General features: G+C 39.7%; 1 protein-coding gene across 4 annotated transcripts in view; it reads left to right on the top strand.

Annotated features, from left to right (window-relative positions):
* Window positions 1-19,089, top strand: part of adamts3 (ADAM metallopeptidase with thrombospondin type 1 motif, 3) — a 137,034-nt gene that overhangs the window by 107,780 nt on the left and 10,165 nt on the right. For all 4 annotated transcript variants that reach the window (XM_082169993.1, XM_082169991.1, XM_082169992.1 and 1 more), the window contains 3 exons: window positions 3,066-3,229; window positions 13,687-13,843; window positions 14,466-14,598. In XM_082169993.1, coding sequence (XP_082026119.1) covers window positions 3,066-3,229; window positions 13,687-13,843; window positions 14,466-14,598 — 454 coding nt within the window. The remainder of the gene's footprint in view (window positions 1-3,065; window positions 3,230-13,686; window positions 13,844-14,465; window positions 14,599-19,089) is intronic.

Here is a 19,089-nt window from a genome sequence, read left to right as displayed (position 1 = left end):
GATCAGGTGGTGAACCTGCAAGCGCTGCCCTCGGAGGAGCCAGACCCAGCCTTGGCACTGATCTGTCCAGTACGCGCCCTCCATGCTTACGTAGACAGAACACAGTGTTTCAGGACCTCAGACCAGCTCTTTGTCTGTTGTGGTGAGAAGCTGAAGATAAAGGCTCTCTCCAAGCAAAGGTCGTCTCACTGGATAGTGGACGCCATTGTCTTGGCTTACTAGACGCAGGGTTGACCAGGTTCCTCCTGGGCTTTAGCGCATGGCACCTCGCTAACAGACATCTGTAGAGCTGCAGGCAGGGTGACACCCAACACGTTTGCGAGATTCTATAATCTCCGGGTAGAGCCAGTGTCCTCTCATGTACTCGCTTCCACTAGCCAGTAAGTCATCACTTGCTGGACTGGATGCATGCGCTATTTCACTCAGATGAGTTCTCTTAGACCCTGAGTTCATCCTGCACTGTCGATGCCGTCACCAGAGTGCATGTCCGGTCGGTCAGCCCTCGTGATTGGCTAGGTGCTTCCATGTGCATGGTTCCCTGCTTCGGCAACCCCCACCTGTGTATTTCCACGGTAAGTCTCCACCAAGCACGAGTTTGCCATCGGCAAGACCTCTTGCCATCTCGAGGTTGAAACATTCCACCCTGCGGGCTGGATACCTCTGAGTTTTCCATATGCATCCCGCTCTCGGGTCATATGTGTATTCTAAGTCCTCCCTACGGGTAGGCGCTGTGTTACATATTCCACCTGGTATATTCCACCCAGTGTACCTTGGTATTATTGCGTTAAACCTAGCCCTTCGTCCGTGCTAGTCTCATGACAGGGAGTTCAGACTTGTGCAGGGCACTGGAAGACAGCCGCTGTGGCGTGATTGAATTGGGACCCCATTCGTCAGTCACTGACGTAACTCGGAGTAACCCTCGTTCCCTGAGGAGGGAACGGAGATCTTGTGCCCCCCTGCCACAACCATTGTACATCTGGAACAGCCGAGAGTTCAGTCTCGGCTCCTCAGCATAACATAATGCGAGATTGCCGCGTTGCTCCTTTTATACCCATGCGGTGGGGAGGAGTTGCGCTATGCAAATTCCGCAGACCCATGGCATTGTTTTGCCATTGGCTTGTTTTGTAAGAACTCGAAGGTGATAGGCTTCTAAGCGAAACTCCCATTTGTCAGTCACTGACGTAACGTCTACGTTCCCTCCTCAGGGGAGGAGTTCTGTTTTCCATAAAAATATGAGCATTAAGGCATTGCATTTTTATGCTTTGTGAATTGAATAGCATTGAAAAGCTAGTTTTGAATGTCAGTGTTTTTTCTTTTTTTCTTTTTTCTTGTTTTCTTTGAGGCCCTATCTTAATTAAGGTTTCATTTTTATTTATTTATTTGAATCTGAACTGTAACAGTACTGGCTTCACATAGCCTTTTTAAACTGTACACAGAGTTAAAAGAGGGAAAGACAAAATTATTTATTGGCCCTTTTTATTCATTCTATTCATTTGGAGAAGCCCATGCAGACAGCAATTATCACATTGTAATGCACATAATTGGATGAATTGAATTGAAGTCGCTTTTATTCTAAGAATATTCCCCTTCTTGAAAGTGCTTCTTGAAAGTACTATAGGACTTTAAATATTACTCCTTGGTAGTTGAACTTTTAATTAAACCTAACCTTATTTTAATTACCAAGATACAGTAAGTAGTTCAATGCCTATCTTTACTGCCCCAGTTAACCTTACAAAGGTAATGTTTCTGTTTCAATAATACTTTCCTTTAGGAGTGCTTAATAGCTAATTGATAAAAATTTCAGTTATCCATATATTTAGCTTAACTGATTACAATATTTAAATTCCTTTGCATGCCAAAATGCTAAATCTTAGCAATTTCCATCAAACAGAAGAGTTGGATTACGGGAAGATTCCAGAAATCTTTTGTTCACCAGTCTGTTAAATTAATAAATCAGAGTTAGCTGTCTAAGCATAGGCCTCAGGGTTCTAAAAAAAAAAATATATATATATATATATATAGGCTATATATATATATATATATATATATATATATATATATATATATATATATATATATAATATATATTGGCTAAACTGATACACTGCAGCCAGTTATGTAATATACATATGATATACATGTATACATATATGTATTATAAATACTAACCAACAATAATGTACAAAAATAAAATGTATATGGTGCCTTAAATGACCCATTTCTGTCTCCAATTTTTAGATTTGTAATTAAGATAAAAAGCATTTATTTGCATGATAATTGAATATAGCAGTGAACGATGAATTAAGTAATGTATAATATGTGAGTTCCCATCAGTAGCATCCTTGCTTGCTCTGATTAGTTTTATGATTAACACCTTTAGCATTTATTCTGACCTATTCAGATTGGTCTATTTTTCAGTCATCAAATGGCCTGGGAATTTTTTTTTTCACACAAAACAAAAAATGTATTAAAAAAAAAGTGACATTTTTTGTGAAAATCACAGGTGGAAAAGCGTAATTTCCAAGCTGAATGGTGACCATGATTTTCAGATTTTGTAAATTACCTTTATTTAAATTTATTATTCACACAAATCGCTGCAATGGCTTGTAATAGCACACTAGTTTATGAACTAGAATGACCTACTGTATGAAGCTTTTATTGTGTTGTTTATTGAATTTTTTGTATTTTTCCTGAGCTTACAGTTTTTGGTTACCATTCATTTTTGTTGTATAGAGGAGCAAAACCTTTTTTAATTCCACAGAAGAAATGTCCACGCTTGGGGGAATTATCCTTTTTAAAGTTAACATTTTGTTGATATTCAGCCCTTTTTTTCCTCTGCCAAAAATAAACACAATTTTTGACTTCATTACATCAAACCTTTTTTCACAAGTGACATTTGATGACTGGTAGCAATGGTTATTTTCCTGACATGTGCACATCCAAACGTCTGTTTTGATGGCTGATGCAATAGCTTAAATTAACAGATCTTTCAGTTTGATTCAGATCCTTCTGTTAACCTCTTATCCCTGAACTTATGAAGAGTTGTAATTAATCTTTGAATGCAGCTATCAAAAACCAAGCAACAGGACATTACATTCTCAATGGCAAAGGAGAAGATGCGAGATCTCGGCGCTTCATTGAAATAGGAGTGGAGTGGGACTACCTCATCGAGGATGATGTCGAGACTCTCCACACTGATGGTCCACTACATGATGCAATTGTTGTTCTGGTAAATAAACTTTACGTAATCTAATTTGAAGCTTAATGTGATATGATTAACAGTTATTATTTATCAAATCTCAAAATGAATATCCATTTTAATACTGTACATTCTAATGTGGTGATGCCTTAAATTTACCTGTAGCATTTAAAATGATTGATTTTAGTTTCTGTATTTAAAAAATAATAATTACTTAGACAAGACAATATAAATGTAATACATTTAAAACATTTAAAAAGTATTATTTTATTATGAGCCATTTTATTATAATTTTAATATCGGCCATACAAAAAAAAATCCTTATTGGCCACAATATATATTATCGGGGCATCCCTAAAAATAATTTTAATATATATATTTTTTTAAATGTAAGCATCTCCTTTTCCAGCCCATTCTCACTCCCAATATATCAAAAACTAAAGCATAGTCAAGCGCCTTGCATGGCCCTAAAGGTACCCCTATAAGCTAGGAATGTCTTGGTTACTGTCGTAACCCTCGTTCCCTGATGGGGGAAACTGAGATGTTTTGTCGAAAGACTGACAGATGGGGTTTCACTTGGGAGCCCCAATCACCTTTGAGTTTTAGAAAAACGGCCAATGGAATTGGTGAGTGGAATTTGCATGCCCAGCTACTCCCCCATACAGACGGGTATATAAGATGGCACTCATTGAGGTTTATGCTTCGGAGCCGAGACAGGATCCCGGGCCATTCAGCGGGGTGGTTCATGATTGTGGCAGGATGGACATCATAATATCTCCGTTCCCTCCCTCAGTGAACAAGAGTTACGAGATGTTCCCCATCTGTCAGTCACGTTTAACGTTATGGCGAAAAACTGACAAATGGGGTCTTATGGAAAGTGCCACAACCTCTGAACTGTTTCAAGTGTTGGAGATGCAGATGCTGGCAAGCTGAACGTGCCATTTTAGCAGCTGTTCTCGTAAAGTCGTAAACTACCCAGCTCCCCAAGTAAGCCCACAATCTTAGTCCTCCATGCCTACGGGGTGGAAGGGACAGAGCTTACCATGGAGACAGTTGTAGCTGCTGTTCCTAGATATGATACATCACAGGAAGAGTGCTTCGGCTCTCTTCCTATTTGAATTGAATTGAATTGAATTGAATTGAATTGAATTGAATTGAATTGAATTGAATTGAATTGAATTGAATTGAATTGAATTGAATTGAAATATCTTTAATGTCCCCAAGGGGCAATTTGGTTCACAACAAGTAGCCAACACGTACACATTTGCACAAAACACATAAAACCATGAGATAATAAATAGATAAAAACATAAATACACAAGTACCTATAGTTTGTTGAGAAACCCAACAGCTAATGGTACAAATGATCTCAGATATCTGTTGGACCTGGCACGTTTTCGATAGGTTTACCTCCTTCCTGATAGTAGGAGGCAAAACTCAGAGTGTAGTGGGTGAGTGATGTTAGCCAAAATGGCCATTGCCCTCTGTGTAGCTCTGGCCTCGTACATATTTTCAATGCTGTTGAGATCAGTGCCAATTATTTTCCGACATATGCTTACAGTTTTTCCCAATCTGTTTTTGTTAATTACACTCAAATTGCCAAACCAACAGATCATACAAAAGGTTAAAATTGACTCAACAAAGGATGAATAAAAAGCTTTCAGAAGTGATCTATCAACATTAAACCCATTCAACTTTCTTAAGAAAAAAAGTATCTGATTAGCTTTTTTACATATATAGTCTGTATTGGTGTCAAAGTTCAGTTTATCCTCTAAAATGGTGCCCAAATACTTGTATTGGCTTACCACATCTACCGCTATGCCATTAATCAAAGTTGAAGCTGTGGTAGGAGGATTACGGCAAAATTAAATACACATATCTTTGGTTTTAGAGACGTTGAGGTGGAGATATGAGTCCTTGCACCATGAGATAAAATTGTCCAAAACTGGTCCATGGCCCTCCTCGTGATCCTGCAGAAGACGGCAATTTGAATGGTTTAGATAGTGCAAACGGTCTTTCTGCTGAGGCCTCCGCTCCCCATAGCCCTGTGGCAGCGCTATGTGTCTTTGAGCAGAGTACAAATCTGTGGTCAGGGTCACTCTGGTGAGAGTGCACATAGAGCTTAACGACATGCTTACTGAACATTTAACATGCTCAGGTTGAGCTTATGTTACTCCTCTCGTTAGAGAGTTATTCTGTGAGAATGTTGCTCCCTGGAGTCCCCTAATAAATATTTATACAAATATTTGCGCTTTTGTGAGTAGTTGGCCCTCTAAGAACCGGGCCTCCTGTACAGTAAGCGCCACAGCTGTTAGTAAGTGTATAAACTCCTAACAGCTGTGTGTTAGTAGCTCCCTAGGACTCTGAGTTCAGCATCGTATGGAGAGGCTCGGCAGGAGCTTTCATGATGTTGTTTTCAAGAAACGTATACAGTACACCCCTCGGTTTAACCCTTTCGCACGTACGATCACACCGGTGTGATCAGTCTAGGCTGTTCCCTGGAGCGTACGATCACACTGGTGTGGTTAGAACGGTCAGTGCATCACGTGATCAACTGCTAAATTCAAATGTGCTTTCGCGCGTTGGCTCGCGCTGAGCCAGAGACAGGCGCGCTCAGAGCTGTCATATATCATAACTTTTCAGTGTTTTCAACCACATAATGTTTATTTTAGGTTTCAGACATATAAATTCACATAAGTACTAAAAAAAACAATACATTTAGAGTTTGTAAAATACACACTGATGTCTATGGAAGAGGCAATCAAAATTCTTTCCATTATAATTAGACACATTTTATTAATATCAGATACACACTGTGTAAGTAACTTTAAAGTTTACTCTATTCTTCTCCCAGTTCACCAGCCACCTACTTTCATGTATTTCGGGAGAAGTGGATGAATTCACGTGTTGTAAATCCAACAAATCCGATTCTCTGAACTGCGGCACAAACTAACATGGCAGTGCCCATTGCACATGCAGCTCAACTAACGTGATCGTTATAAAGGTGTTTAAACAACAAAACACTTCCACTTGCATATATTTGACAATCGGAATATCAGATATTTCATGTCATAGCTATTTATATATATGTTGCTGTGGTGTGTCACGTGACAAGCAATGACGCGTCACCATGGAAACCATAAAGTGACACGTTCTAAATAACGGTCGCCTTGAAAAACTCACGCTGGGGGGTCAGCCAGAATATTTTAAACTTATGTGTGAAACGGTTAAGGGTGTTTTTACAGAGTGCTCCATTTCACAGAAAGTCGCCGGGTAAGCCTAAATACTCCCCTTGTTTGAAAGGGTCATTATGCAGAGTACTTCACCTCTGGTTGAGTCATAGCAGGCCTTCACAGAGTTTTGAGCCTCTTTAGTTCCAGCAGGCAGGACGTGTTAAGGTGACCGGCTTCCAGTGTAAAGCCTCCCTCAAACGACCAGGCTGCCCCAGATATAGACTTCAGTACTCAATTTAATTTAGGGTCGTTATGCCGAGTGCATCGCCTGCGGCCAAAAAAAAAAAAAAAAGAAAAGAGAGTTATCTTTGCATCAGGAATTGGCCCCATATCTGAGCTTAGCTGTGTTTTACATAACGCTAGAACCCTCTGGTGTGAATATGGCAGGCCTTATTTTCCTTAAAAAGAGTCATCCTGCTGAGGCCTCCATACAAACAGCTTTTCAGGTAGAATTAGAGAAGTGGTCTCTCTCTCTCTCTCTCTCTCTCTCTCTCTCTCTCTCTCTCTCTCTCTTTCTCTCTCTCTCTCACTGAGAGTGGTTCTTAGGCCCCGTCGCTCGGTGATATTTGAGCCCAGCTGTCCTCAAACATGTGACAGGCCTCCTCTTCTTCAAGAGTCATCCTGCTGAGGCCTCCATGCAAACAGTTTTGCAGGTTGACCTAGAAAAGAGGTCTCTTTCTCATAATAAGGAGCTGCTCTTAGACCCTTCGCTCCCTGAGCTCCGTGCTGGATATATTAAAGCTTAGCCTTTAAAAAAATAATAAAATATGGCAGGTCTCCTCTTCTTCAAGAGTCATCCTGCTGAAGCTTCCATGCAAACAGCTTTTCAGGTAGAGCTAGAAAAGTGGTATCTCTGTTTTTTTTACAGAGAAAAAAAAAAGGGAGCTCCCCTGCTCCCTGAGCTCTGTGAAATTTGAACCTAGCGGTCTTGGTGAGTCATCTTACTGAGGCCTCCATAAAAACATCCTTTTCATCCTTTGAACATTTCTAAGCTTAGCTGCTTTTCCACATGGTAAGAGGAAAGACACTAGAAATTTCTAGTATGGCCTCCTCTTCCTTAAAGAGTCATCCTATGAGGCCTCCATGCAAACAGCCTTTACAGGTAGAGTTAGAAAAGAGGTCTCTTCTCATATTAGTGAGCTGTTCCCTATCAGTCAGTCACTCCCTACGTACGTGGTGATCGACGAATAGGAATCTCGCTAGAGAGGCCAATCTACTTCGAGTGAAACTAAACGTGCAATCATTTGCATCAGCTGCTTAGCCACTCTCTCTCTTTTTTGAGCAAAAACAAAAAAGCTTTTTTTACAGCTGGTAAGGTGTGCCGTGAGAGCGCTGAAAGGCTGTTTTTACAGCTGGTAAGATCGCCAGGGAGAGAGACAGCGCACGACAGGTGCACATTCCTGTCCATGTTCGCTACGACTGTTCCCCTGCGTGCTTCAGCACCAAGGAGAGCAGTCCTTAAAAGAGCTTACACGGGCAGAGCGCCTCTTTTTAAATATGTCACTCTACCTGTGTGTTTCTGGATGCAGTCGTTGCCTGGGATCACGGGATGGTCACGAGCGCTGTATCGCGTGTCTGGGCATTGAACACGCTGAGGCGGAGTCCCTGCGCCTCCGCCGCGATCTAACCCTCCTCCGAAGGTTACTTAAGGCGGTGGTACGGGTGACCTGAGGATCACGGTGAGTGTGCTTCCTTCGGGGAACCAACCCCCTAGGAACCCTCATCCCTCCCACGCTCGGCAGCCAGTAGAGCTGCCAACGGAACGTGCTGGATCCAAGAGTTGTGTACCAGTCGTTTCCTTCGGCACTCCCCATGATGAACAGATGTCGATTGCTGCATCGGAGGGTGGGTCAGACTTCTCTGCGGATGACGATTCGGTGCCCCGAGTCGGACCCGGAGATGATGGCCATGCTTTCCCGGGCCGCCAACAGGATTGGGCTCGTGTGGAACCCTCAACCGTGTCCCGACCCCCCGAGGCTGGACGATTGGTATCTCGGGGTGGCGCTCGCTGGTTCTCAGCAACCCACCCCGGTGCCTTTCTTCCCGGAGGTGCATGAGGAGCTCACTGGAGCGTGGACGGCACCTTTTACTGCCAGAAACCGTCCCATTGGCTCCTACTCCCTCACCAGCCTTTATGGCGGGGCGGCTAAGGGTTACACGCGTATCCCACCAGTGGAGCGAGCTGTTACTATGCAACTGTGCCCTAACTCCACTTGGCGCAGATAACCATGTCTCCCTTCCAAGGCACTGAAGGAACTGCACGAGGCTGGTCATGATCCCCAAGTTCTCCGACGAAGGTGACCGTGCGGTCGGTGGGTCGTGCGATGTCCACTATGGTGGTCCAGGAACACCATATCTGACTGTGTCTGGCTGACATGAGGGAGACCGACAAAGTCCGGTTCAGGCTCCCTCCCCCGGAGGGCCGGGTGGAAAATCTTTTGTTCCCTTTTATTTGTGTTCCGCCGCTGGCCATAAAACCAGCCGTACCCAAATTTACAATAAAAGAGCAGTTTCTTCCATCTCTGGGGCCGAAGAGGGCCCAGAGAGCAGTGGGAGGAGAGAATCAGTCCTCTCATCCGCCTCTTCTATCGCCAGCGGGCACCAGCGTGCAGTTCGAGAACGCATCCAAGCCGCCTCATGCGCCTCCTGCCCCGTGGAACCAGGTAAGTGTTGCTCAGCACACTCAGACCCCGCTACAGGCCGCCTCCCAGAGAAAGCCTCCCGAGCCGCGTCCCTGCGTTCCACCTCACTGCCCCACTGCGGGTATGCCTACGGCCCCTTTGGTCTCGCTTGTACGGTCTCTGCTAGCCTGGTTAGCGCTCCCCAGTCCGTCTCACTGGCTCATTCGGACCATCAGGCTCGGCTATGTGATTCAGTTTGCCAGGCGTCCCCCCAAGTTTCGGGCCATCCACTCCACTACAGTGAGAGCAGCTGATGCCCATGTCTTGTGGGCGGAGATCGCAGTCCTATTGGCAAAGGACGGCAAAGTACAAGTAATTCGGTACCAAGTCGGTACAGAATTTTTTTAAATGTGACGATACCAGCATTTCTGTAGTACCGAGTACCGGGTATATTAGGTACCCACTAAGAGGCAGCTGCTTTCAGTCGCTTCCGTGTTTATCTAAGCACGGGGCTCCAGACTAACTTTTTTACTAGGAGCACTGTAGCCGATATATACCACGATATATATATAGTCTGTATATTAAACCGCAAAAAGACTATTTAAATATTAACCCTGCATTTTCTGCTGGTCTCTGTGTGAATGAATGGCACAGACGCGCGGTTTCATTTACCTCTCACACACACACACACACACACACACACACACACACACTGAAGCACGAGTGACGCTCGTGCTGTTTTCAGTCTCTGCTGCCTCACGATATGATGACATGATCTGATATGATGAGATGAAATTCATCTCCAGAGCCGCTCTGAGAGTCACTTCATGAGCATTTTACCGTTTCATTTGAGAAAAACTATCGTCATTTCATACACACACAGAAACTCAAAGGTCTTCACGGCAACCCATCAAAATAAAAGTTCAGTTGACCATTGGTTGTAGAAAAAAATTGACAGAGATAATTATATTAGGCTACTGTACAGTAGATTTAGCTACGTCTCCATGTATTAAAAATACTACTACTACTACTAATAATAATAATAATGTGTGCATAAAAGGTTGCTTGTTTTTCACTTGATTTTTTTATAAGCAATATTTACATTTAAACAGCATGTAGCCTTCAATGCTTATATGTATTATTTACTTATGATTACCATCATAAATAATAGTAATTGAATTGAACTTAATATTTTTTTCAAATAGTTAAATAAAATAGGAAAAATAGTTCCAACAGATTTTGCTGTGGTACCGAAATTGGTACCGAGAACCGTAACATTTTAATGGTATCGGTACCGACTACTGGAATTTTGGTATCGTGACATCCCTAGACAGCGCACCTCACCAAGGAACGCGCTCAGTCGGTGCTGAACTGCTTGAACACATTCAAAGGCAGGATGGCAGTCCCACTGAAATACTTTCAGAGGTTCCTGGGGCATATGGCAGCAGCAGCGGTTACTCCACTCGTGCTGCTCCATATGAGACCACTTCAGCACTGGCTTCGCGGCCAAGTCCCGAGATTGGCGTGGCATCACGACACTCACCAAGAGAATATCTCATTTACTAAATGCAGAGAGAAAACAGTGCTACTGCAGTAAGATGTGATGGCACTGAGTGTGTCACTGATTATTGAATACAATTAAATGAGGGAAGTCTTGTAAAAATAGAGACTGAGTTTGTAGAGACTGAATTTATGAACCTTCTGGAATTATCTTTAGTAATTTAAGCTGATGAAATTGATATAGAAGATTAGATTTGTGTTACATTTCAATTCCTGACAGATCTTTGCTTACTAAAGCCTGATGCGCTCTTGCCTCAATTTGTTTATGTTGGTGTCTTAGACTACTTTCAGGAATCATAAAATATTTATTTTGTCATAGGACAAATCTGCCAGTCCTGGATAAGGTTGTCATTGACATTGTCCGAAATATTGGGTTCCAGTTCTTAACTTTCTCTGTTAAAGGACAAGTTCGGTATTTTACACTTAAAGCCCTGTTTACAGATCGTTTCTGATGAAATAGAACGGTTAAGATAAAAATTTGGACACATGCTGGTGTCCTGAGAATTTTAGGTTTCTTTCGCTTCTCCCCCCCCCACCTACAGAATGGCTGCATATGGGCACTGGAACAATCCTTCCAAAAAACGCATTAAACTTTCGTTTACAAAGACGTGAAACTCACCGAGTGGTCAGGGGTGTTCACTGATATGCTCACACAAAAATCGCTACAAAAGACGCTTTCCAACAGGTTTTATCGTAGTTTTTGTCCAAGTTTTTTTTTTTTTTTTTTTGACAAAAACTACGATAAAACCTGTTGGAATTTGGAAAGCGTCTTTTGTAGCGATTTTTGTGTGAGCATATCAGTGAACACCCCTGACCACTCGGTGAGTTTCACGTCTTTGTAAACGAAAGTTTAATGCGTTTTTTGGAAGGATTGTTCCAGTGCCCATATGCAGCCATTCTGTAGGTGGGGGGGAGAAGCGAAAGAAACCTAAAATTTTCGGGACAGCAGCATGTGTCCAAATTTTTATCTTAACCATTCGATTTCATCAGAAACGATCTGTAAACAGGGCTTTAAGTGTAAAATACCGAACTTGTCCTTTAAGATCATACCATAATAATTACCTTCAGTTCTTTTTTTATTTTACAATATTAGCATAAGGGCTTGCGTGTGTAGCTTAGATGTATATCATACATCATGTATCGATATTGTGTAACGTCTGGCATACGTGACATCTGATATAGCACAGTCAGACTTGACTTTTACCTAAGATTTTACTGAATTAAAATCATGCAATCTGACAAGCAAGAACAAGCATCATTCCTGTAGCTGAGATATTAGAGCATGGCACTAGTAACTAGGGGTGTGAACCTACACTGGTCTCACGGTTCGGTTCGATTAAGATTATCATGTCATCGATTTAGTTCAATTCGATATCACGATGCACTGCATCCTCAATTTTCAATTTTACTTCACATGTATACAATAAATATAAATAAATAAATAAATAAATAAATATTTAGTCAATTTAGTCAATAAATACAAGCAGTCAGATATATGAACTGAACTTTTAATTTTACCTGCTCAAAGAAAACACGCTTCTTGAATGTATCAAACATCAAACAAATCTCAAGTCTGTCCAAGAGAAACTATTGAGTTATTAAATACATTTTAAAAAAATACATTACATTTTTTATTTGCCATGAGGAGTTGTCAGAAAAAAAAATATTTCTTAATCATGATAAATCAAACTTAATCATGGCCTCTTTTGTAGATGTCTTAATTCACTGTTCTGAATGTGATGGATGCTGAGAGCATAACTTGGACATTTTGAAGATTTAATGTTAAAAAGGGGCCACTAATATTTGGATGGTAAGATGATGTATAGCAACACAGAACACTTTACAGTCTTATTTCTGGCCAAACTTATAATTTAGCAGTCTCACATTAACTCATGCCACAACACTTCAGCCAGATTAAGTTGAAGGCTTTGACTTGTCAAAGCACAACAGTTCTTCTACTTCAGATTTAAAATCCCACTTGAATAGGATATTTTTTTTGTGGCATGACCTACTTTCTGTAAAGCACAAGCTCATGGATAGACACATTGACATTTTCATGTAAAATGTATTACTAAAGTCCATAATACATCAGATATTTAATGACCATAAGTCATCTGGGTCCTCAGGTTGCAAAGAAACAACAACAACTGATATTTCTACTACCAAATGTCATTGTTCAAATGAAGTATGTGGTTCTGCTACAAATTATTTAAATACTGTGATTTCTTTCTTTGATATCCTTCCATTTACACCTGTATTAACTGTTCTCTGCCAGGTGAATTTATGAACATCAGCCAAAAAGTTAAAAGTTGCATACAGAATTTTAGATGTGTTTTTAGTCTTGCGTGCATAGAAAAGAACAAACAGAATGTTCTCCGTTTGGACATTGTCTGTGGATTTATACAGGCCAGAATAATAAATTTTACTAATGACATTGTGACATTTACACATAGAGACTTGTTTCTGATCAGTGCGTGATTCATACGAATGCTGTACAGTTAGTATTCCAATTTGCAATGACAAATTGGAATTTATTCAATACAAAATACACTATTTAATGTCTTCAATCACAACCTATTCTTAGTTACTACTACCTCAAATTTTGGCAAAATGAATACAGGAAGGGATATCATTTTAATGAGTTCACCACCTTTTTCTCACCATCACAAAATGCAAAAATTACTTCGAATAAGTTTAAAATTGCACATGCTGAATGCTAATCTCTGACTTGCACACTGATTTTTAAATCAGGTTGCAGGCATATTAAGAAAATAAGAATCACTATCAGAATATGAATTTATGAAGTATGCATGAAATTGCTGTTACAACAGAAAACGAATGCAAAATGAGTCGTCCTTGAAACGACTCCACAAGCGTGTGGAGTTAGGCTGGTCATGCTCGTTTAGTTTTCAAATGTAATTAAACAGATCCTCGAGTAGGCCAACACATTAATCTGCATACTCTTACATATGCATGAACACATGCTAAATCCCTGCGTACATAATCAAATGCTTGTAAATATCACTTTGCAATTTCTGAAACTTTTATTCTATTGTTTTTCCATCTCTATTAGATTATACCTAAAGACAATGAGACGAGGTCCACACTGATGTACAAATACATCATCCATGAAGATTCTGTGCCCCTTAACAACAATAATGTCATTCAGGAGGACACATATGAATGGGCGCTTAAAAGCTGGTCCCAGTGTTCAAGACCTTGTGCTGGAGGTAACGTTCCATTAGTATGATCTTTCAGCTTATTTAGGTTACTCAAATATTTTTCCTGGTGCTACTTTGCCTCTTTCGACAGCCAGTTTCACATTTGGTAATATGCACTTTGTGTTTTGTTTCTTTTTTGATTTTGATTATTTATTTATTTTTAAGCATTAGAGACACAAATCCTATGGTTGTTTTGTTGTCAGCAACATTGGATATGTTAAACTATTATCAAACATACAATTAACCTTATAATTAAAAAAGTAGCTAGTTTTAATCACATCAAATGTCTGATATATGAGATCACCCTTAAAATGTTTGGCCTGTCCCACATCAGAAGTCTTAACCTTCTCAACTGTATCCAATAATTAAAATCAGTGTCATACAACATCATAATTTTTACATAACCTATGAATTTATATAAAATTCATTAAAAATACTATTAATAATTTGTTTATTAATTTTTAATTAACGTATAATTATGACACCCAATAAACAGCATCGTGGTTAAGTCTATTGAGGTGTATGAGAGATTTTGTTCTGCCAGGCCAGATTTTTCAAAAGTTATTGAAGACTGGTTCACTTCATTACACGTCATGTTTCTTTCCGTTCTTTCATTTTATTCACTCTTCAGGATTCCAATACACCAAATATGGGTGTCGTAAAAAAGGTGACAGCAAAATGGTGCACAGAGGCTACTGTGACATCAACAAGAAACCCAAACCTATTCGCAGAATGTGTAACTTACAAGACTGCACTCAACCACAGTAAGTTCAGTTTCAATTTTATTACCCTACACACAATAACTGTAGTCCTTTTACCTCAACTGAAAGCTAGAATGTCATGAGCGTGTCATGGTACAATATGTGATTTTCATGGCATTTAACTCAATCTAAACTACACTAAGTAATGTATATGCACTCATGCTTCACCAATCTAGCTCGGAGAGCTCAGAGATGGGTTTTGATTGCGTTATATCATAGGGATGTCTTGCTTCATTTATTTCTCTTGTCAGATGCTAAGAAGAAATTGCAGAGTGGGATTGTGCATGCAATTGTATAACAATAACAATTGTTATTATAAAATATTTCTTCCACAAATGTGACCCTGGATCACAAAACCAGTCACATGTCGCACGGGTATATTTGTGGGTCAAAATTATCGATTTTTCTTTTATGCCAAAAATCATGAGGATATTAAGTAAAGATCATGTTTCATAAAGATATTTAGTAAATTTCCTAGCATAAATATATAAAACATTTATTTTTGTGAGTGAAAACGCGAGTACAAACGCAACATAAATGGAGAACTTTAAAGACGATTTTCTCAATGTTTAGATTTTTTTGCACCCTCAGATTCCAGATTTTCAAATAGTTTTATCTCGGCCAAATATTGTCCTAACAAACCATACATCAATTGAAAGCTTATTTATTCAGCTTTCAGGTGATGTATAAATCTCAATTTCAGAAAATGTACCCATGTGACTGGTTTTGTGGTCCAGGGTCACAAATAAGAAATAAATCACAGATAAATCTGTAGCAGCTTTTGTTTTGTTTTTATCGAGCGTGTCCATGACCTACTTTTATGATTATCATAAGGAATGCGCATATAATAATTATTAAGACCCTTCTGTATTCTGCTGAATCAGCTTACACATGCTACTGAGTGTACTGTACATCATATCTGCACAAAAAAAAAACATTTTTTTCATTTAAATACATAGTGTAGGGTCTACATGCAGCATATTTATCTTAGAATTAGAAGACATTTCTGAGCATCGCAATCCCACTTTCTCTTCACCTATTAGAATTGGCATTTTTTAAGGAAATTCTTTGAGGTTTGAATTGTTCTTAAAGAAAAACCTTTGAAATCTCTCGAGTTGTTAGTGTTTTCTCAAGCAGTCTTTCTGCTTTTATCAGCCATAGTACTTGTATGAAATACCAGTCATGAGAATATATAAATATCCATTAGAAAGGAGCTATGGCAGCAGATGTTCTTTGTGCTCTGCAGTTTCTGCTGTTCATAACCTTGAAAGTCTTTTCACAAAAGACCCAGCTGTTTAATTAATTTCACTTTTTTTTTTATGAGACTTAGTCCATAAATGAAAATTATATTTTTACCTCAGTCTTACAATTGAATTACACTCTAAAACATGTTGAGTTAATTTTATATCAGCTTAATAGGTTGATTTATGCTAGTTTGTTTTTACAGGAATACTAGTTTATTTTTTTACCTATACGTAGGTTAATATTTCCAGATTAACTTTAATCTTGTAAAATGTTGTAAAATACACTACACGACCCATGTGTTGTGTTTACATGATAATGTCCTTTATTTTGGATGAGTACAGTTCTAAAAACAGTTTTTATTCATGTGTACCTAGATTTTAAGTTAGAAGTTTGTGAAACAACCAATGCTGACTGACACGTTTAGCTGACTGGCATCTCATCCCTGTATGTTGTTTTGGGTAAAATAGGCACAGTAAAGACATTATAGGTTAAATAAAATGTGATTAAATAAAATTATTAAATAAAATACAGACCTTTATTAAACTGAAGAAACTCAACTGTGCTATCTACTGAAAAGGTCAGAGCCTGTGATTGAATACTGAAATTAATTCCTGCACCTTTTGTTTTGGCCTTTAGATTAAATATTTACATTCATCATGGCATCGTTTATAGGGAAGATAAGATATTTTATTGCCTTACATGATAATTGGATGTTTTCACTGCAGTATTGCAGAATTCCGTTCACAATGCATCTGGTTACCATGAAAACAATATCAGCTTCAAACTGATGGTTTCAGTGCACTGCCATTATAAAGCTCGGAAGCGTCAGGGTGTTTATTAATATAACTCCGATTGTATTCGTCTGAAAGAAGAAGAAAGTCACATATCACATATGGCTTGAGGGAGTAAATCATGGGGTAATTTTCATTTTAAAGTGAACTACTCCTTTAACAAGACAGCTACCCATAACTCAACAAAGCATGATGTCAGCTTCACATTCTCTGTTGAGATTAACCCAGCCACTAACCCACTACCCAACCTCGGGAAAAAAAGACCCAACAGGCTCAACCCAGTGTTTGGGTAGAACAAAATACAACAACTTTGTTAAGGTGTACAGATGAACTGTAGATAAATGTCTTACTGTTTGATTTATATATACATTTATATTTTCCCATCCATTCCAGTCATTTGATCAATGGTTTCATGTGCACAAAATATTAATGGCTTTGACTTGATTCATTTTACTTTCTTTCCTTCCTTGTTTGACTGTATAACTGAAAAATGCATGGGCCACACATTTTTTAAAAAGAGACTGGGACAGTTAGTTTGCTGGTTTAAATGGTGAATGCATGACTCACGAATAGTACATTAATTAGGTTATGCATAAATTATTTAATATAGCCCCTATAATGATTTAATATAGCCCCTATGCATAAATTATTTATGCTATTTAATATAGCATAAATCAGCCCCTAACGTGTGATAATTGTTCAATCTCCCACGTCACATTGTACACTTCCTGCTGAGAGGAAAGCCACATAATTGTAATTCAGCCTTAGACTTTCTCAAAGATTATCCTCCTAATGTGGCACAAGAAAAAAAACTAATTGCAGATCGAGGCATGATGATTCATTTATATATCTTAATACTTTTGAAATTGAATGCAGTTAGCATAAATGGTTTCCTTAAATGTGCACTACAGATGTAGCCTGGTAATACCAAACTCTGCTACTTCGCTTTGCTTCGTAGACAGAGTCTGGCACATTGACAGTATAAGAAGTGGACAGAGCCATCTCTCAATTGAGACAAGTGAAGCCCATTTTTAGCGATTTTTTTAGCACTTCAGTTCCTGATGCGCAGACTCAAACCTACTCAAACTAAGCTTGATGACGTGAGCAACCTGTCTGACAGATGTAAATCTTCTAGTAGCTGTGCGTGCAAACTGCCAACGTTAATCTTGCAGAGACGGCGAGCTTGAGCAAAGAGTTCTTTGGTGTGAGTGAGCAGGAGTAAGTATTCTGATTAATTATTTTGTATAGTATTTATTTTAAAATGTAACGCCAGGGCTTCTCCCTTGACGTCCCCCCGATTGCCTGCGAGCTTCTCCTCCTGTCTGTACGGTATTTTCTCTACTGTGCGACAGAGAGTCGAGTGGTTATGACGCAATCGTTAGCCTATTTTTACAAAAACTGTTTCTACGGGGCCATAATGTAACATAGAAGGTAATGGAGCCCTTTATACATTGTCGTGTTTTTTTAGAAATAAATAATGGACAAATGGAGTCTTTAAACGCCTCAGATTTAAAGTTATTCGCTGTCAAAGTGACGCCAAAATGAATGGGAGTCAATGGGATGCTAACGCAAGTGAAGTTCTGCTACAAGATGGCGGCACGCAGCCGGCTTCAACTTCCGGTCGATGGATTACCCGCCTGGTCTGGCATGGCATAATTGAAAAGTGTTTTCTTTCTCGCGGGGGGGCGCTGGTCTGAAGTTTAAAATCATTGGTTACCCGTAAGCCAATCACATAACGTTTGGTTATGACGTTTCTTATGCACTGGCTCAGCCGCATCTAACTTCCACTGTAAACACATGTATGATGCGAAAACAAAACCATCGAGCGAAATACCGGAGTGAACATGGCTGTGAACGACTTTTGCAGATTATGTGAAGTAAATCTACGCATCCACGGTACAATCAGCATCTACGTCACGGCTCTCAGCCCGCCCTCTGTTCGTTGATTGGCCGGCTGTTTTCAGGCCGGAGGAAAACTGATAGACAGGTCGCTATCTCAGACTGAGTACAGAAGCGAACTGAAATTGAGCGGAAGTACGAAGTCTGACGTAGTCAGGCTACTACAGATGATGTTTTGGGTAAAAAAATTAAAAATAACAAAAGTTGAAATGTTAATATGTGAATGTTAAACTACTGGAGGTGCTGCAGAATCATTTCATTTTCCACAAGATGATCTGTTGCTGGAGATTCAGCGGCTGTGACGCCTTCCTATTTCGATTCTTATATTTCCTCTGTGTGCCCATCAGTCTCCAGGGCTCCTCCTTCCTTCACATCTGCGGAGGATGAGATTGCGCCTACAGTTCTTCCTGCATTTCCTTTTTTTCCCCATTCCCTTTGCGTCCGCTTGCCCTAATTTAGTTTTTTCCTAATTTTTCATCTTCCTCATTCTTGAAGCTGTCTCTGCAGGTGGTGGCCATTTCAGTTTCCTCTGCCGCCCTACTACTACGCTTTTTAAATG

Source organism: Leuciscus leuciscus (genome assembly GCF_965113295.1).
Source record: "Leuciscus leuciscus genome assembly, chromosome: 5".
Lineage (NCBI taxonomy): Eukaryota > Metazoa > Chordata > Actinopteri > Cypriniformes > Leuciscidae > Leuciscus > Leuciscus leuciscus.
The sequence above is the reverse complement of the archived record's forward strand: the minus strand, read 5'-3'. Positions and strand labels throughout refer to the sequence as shown.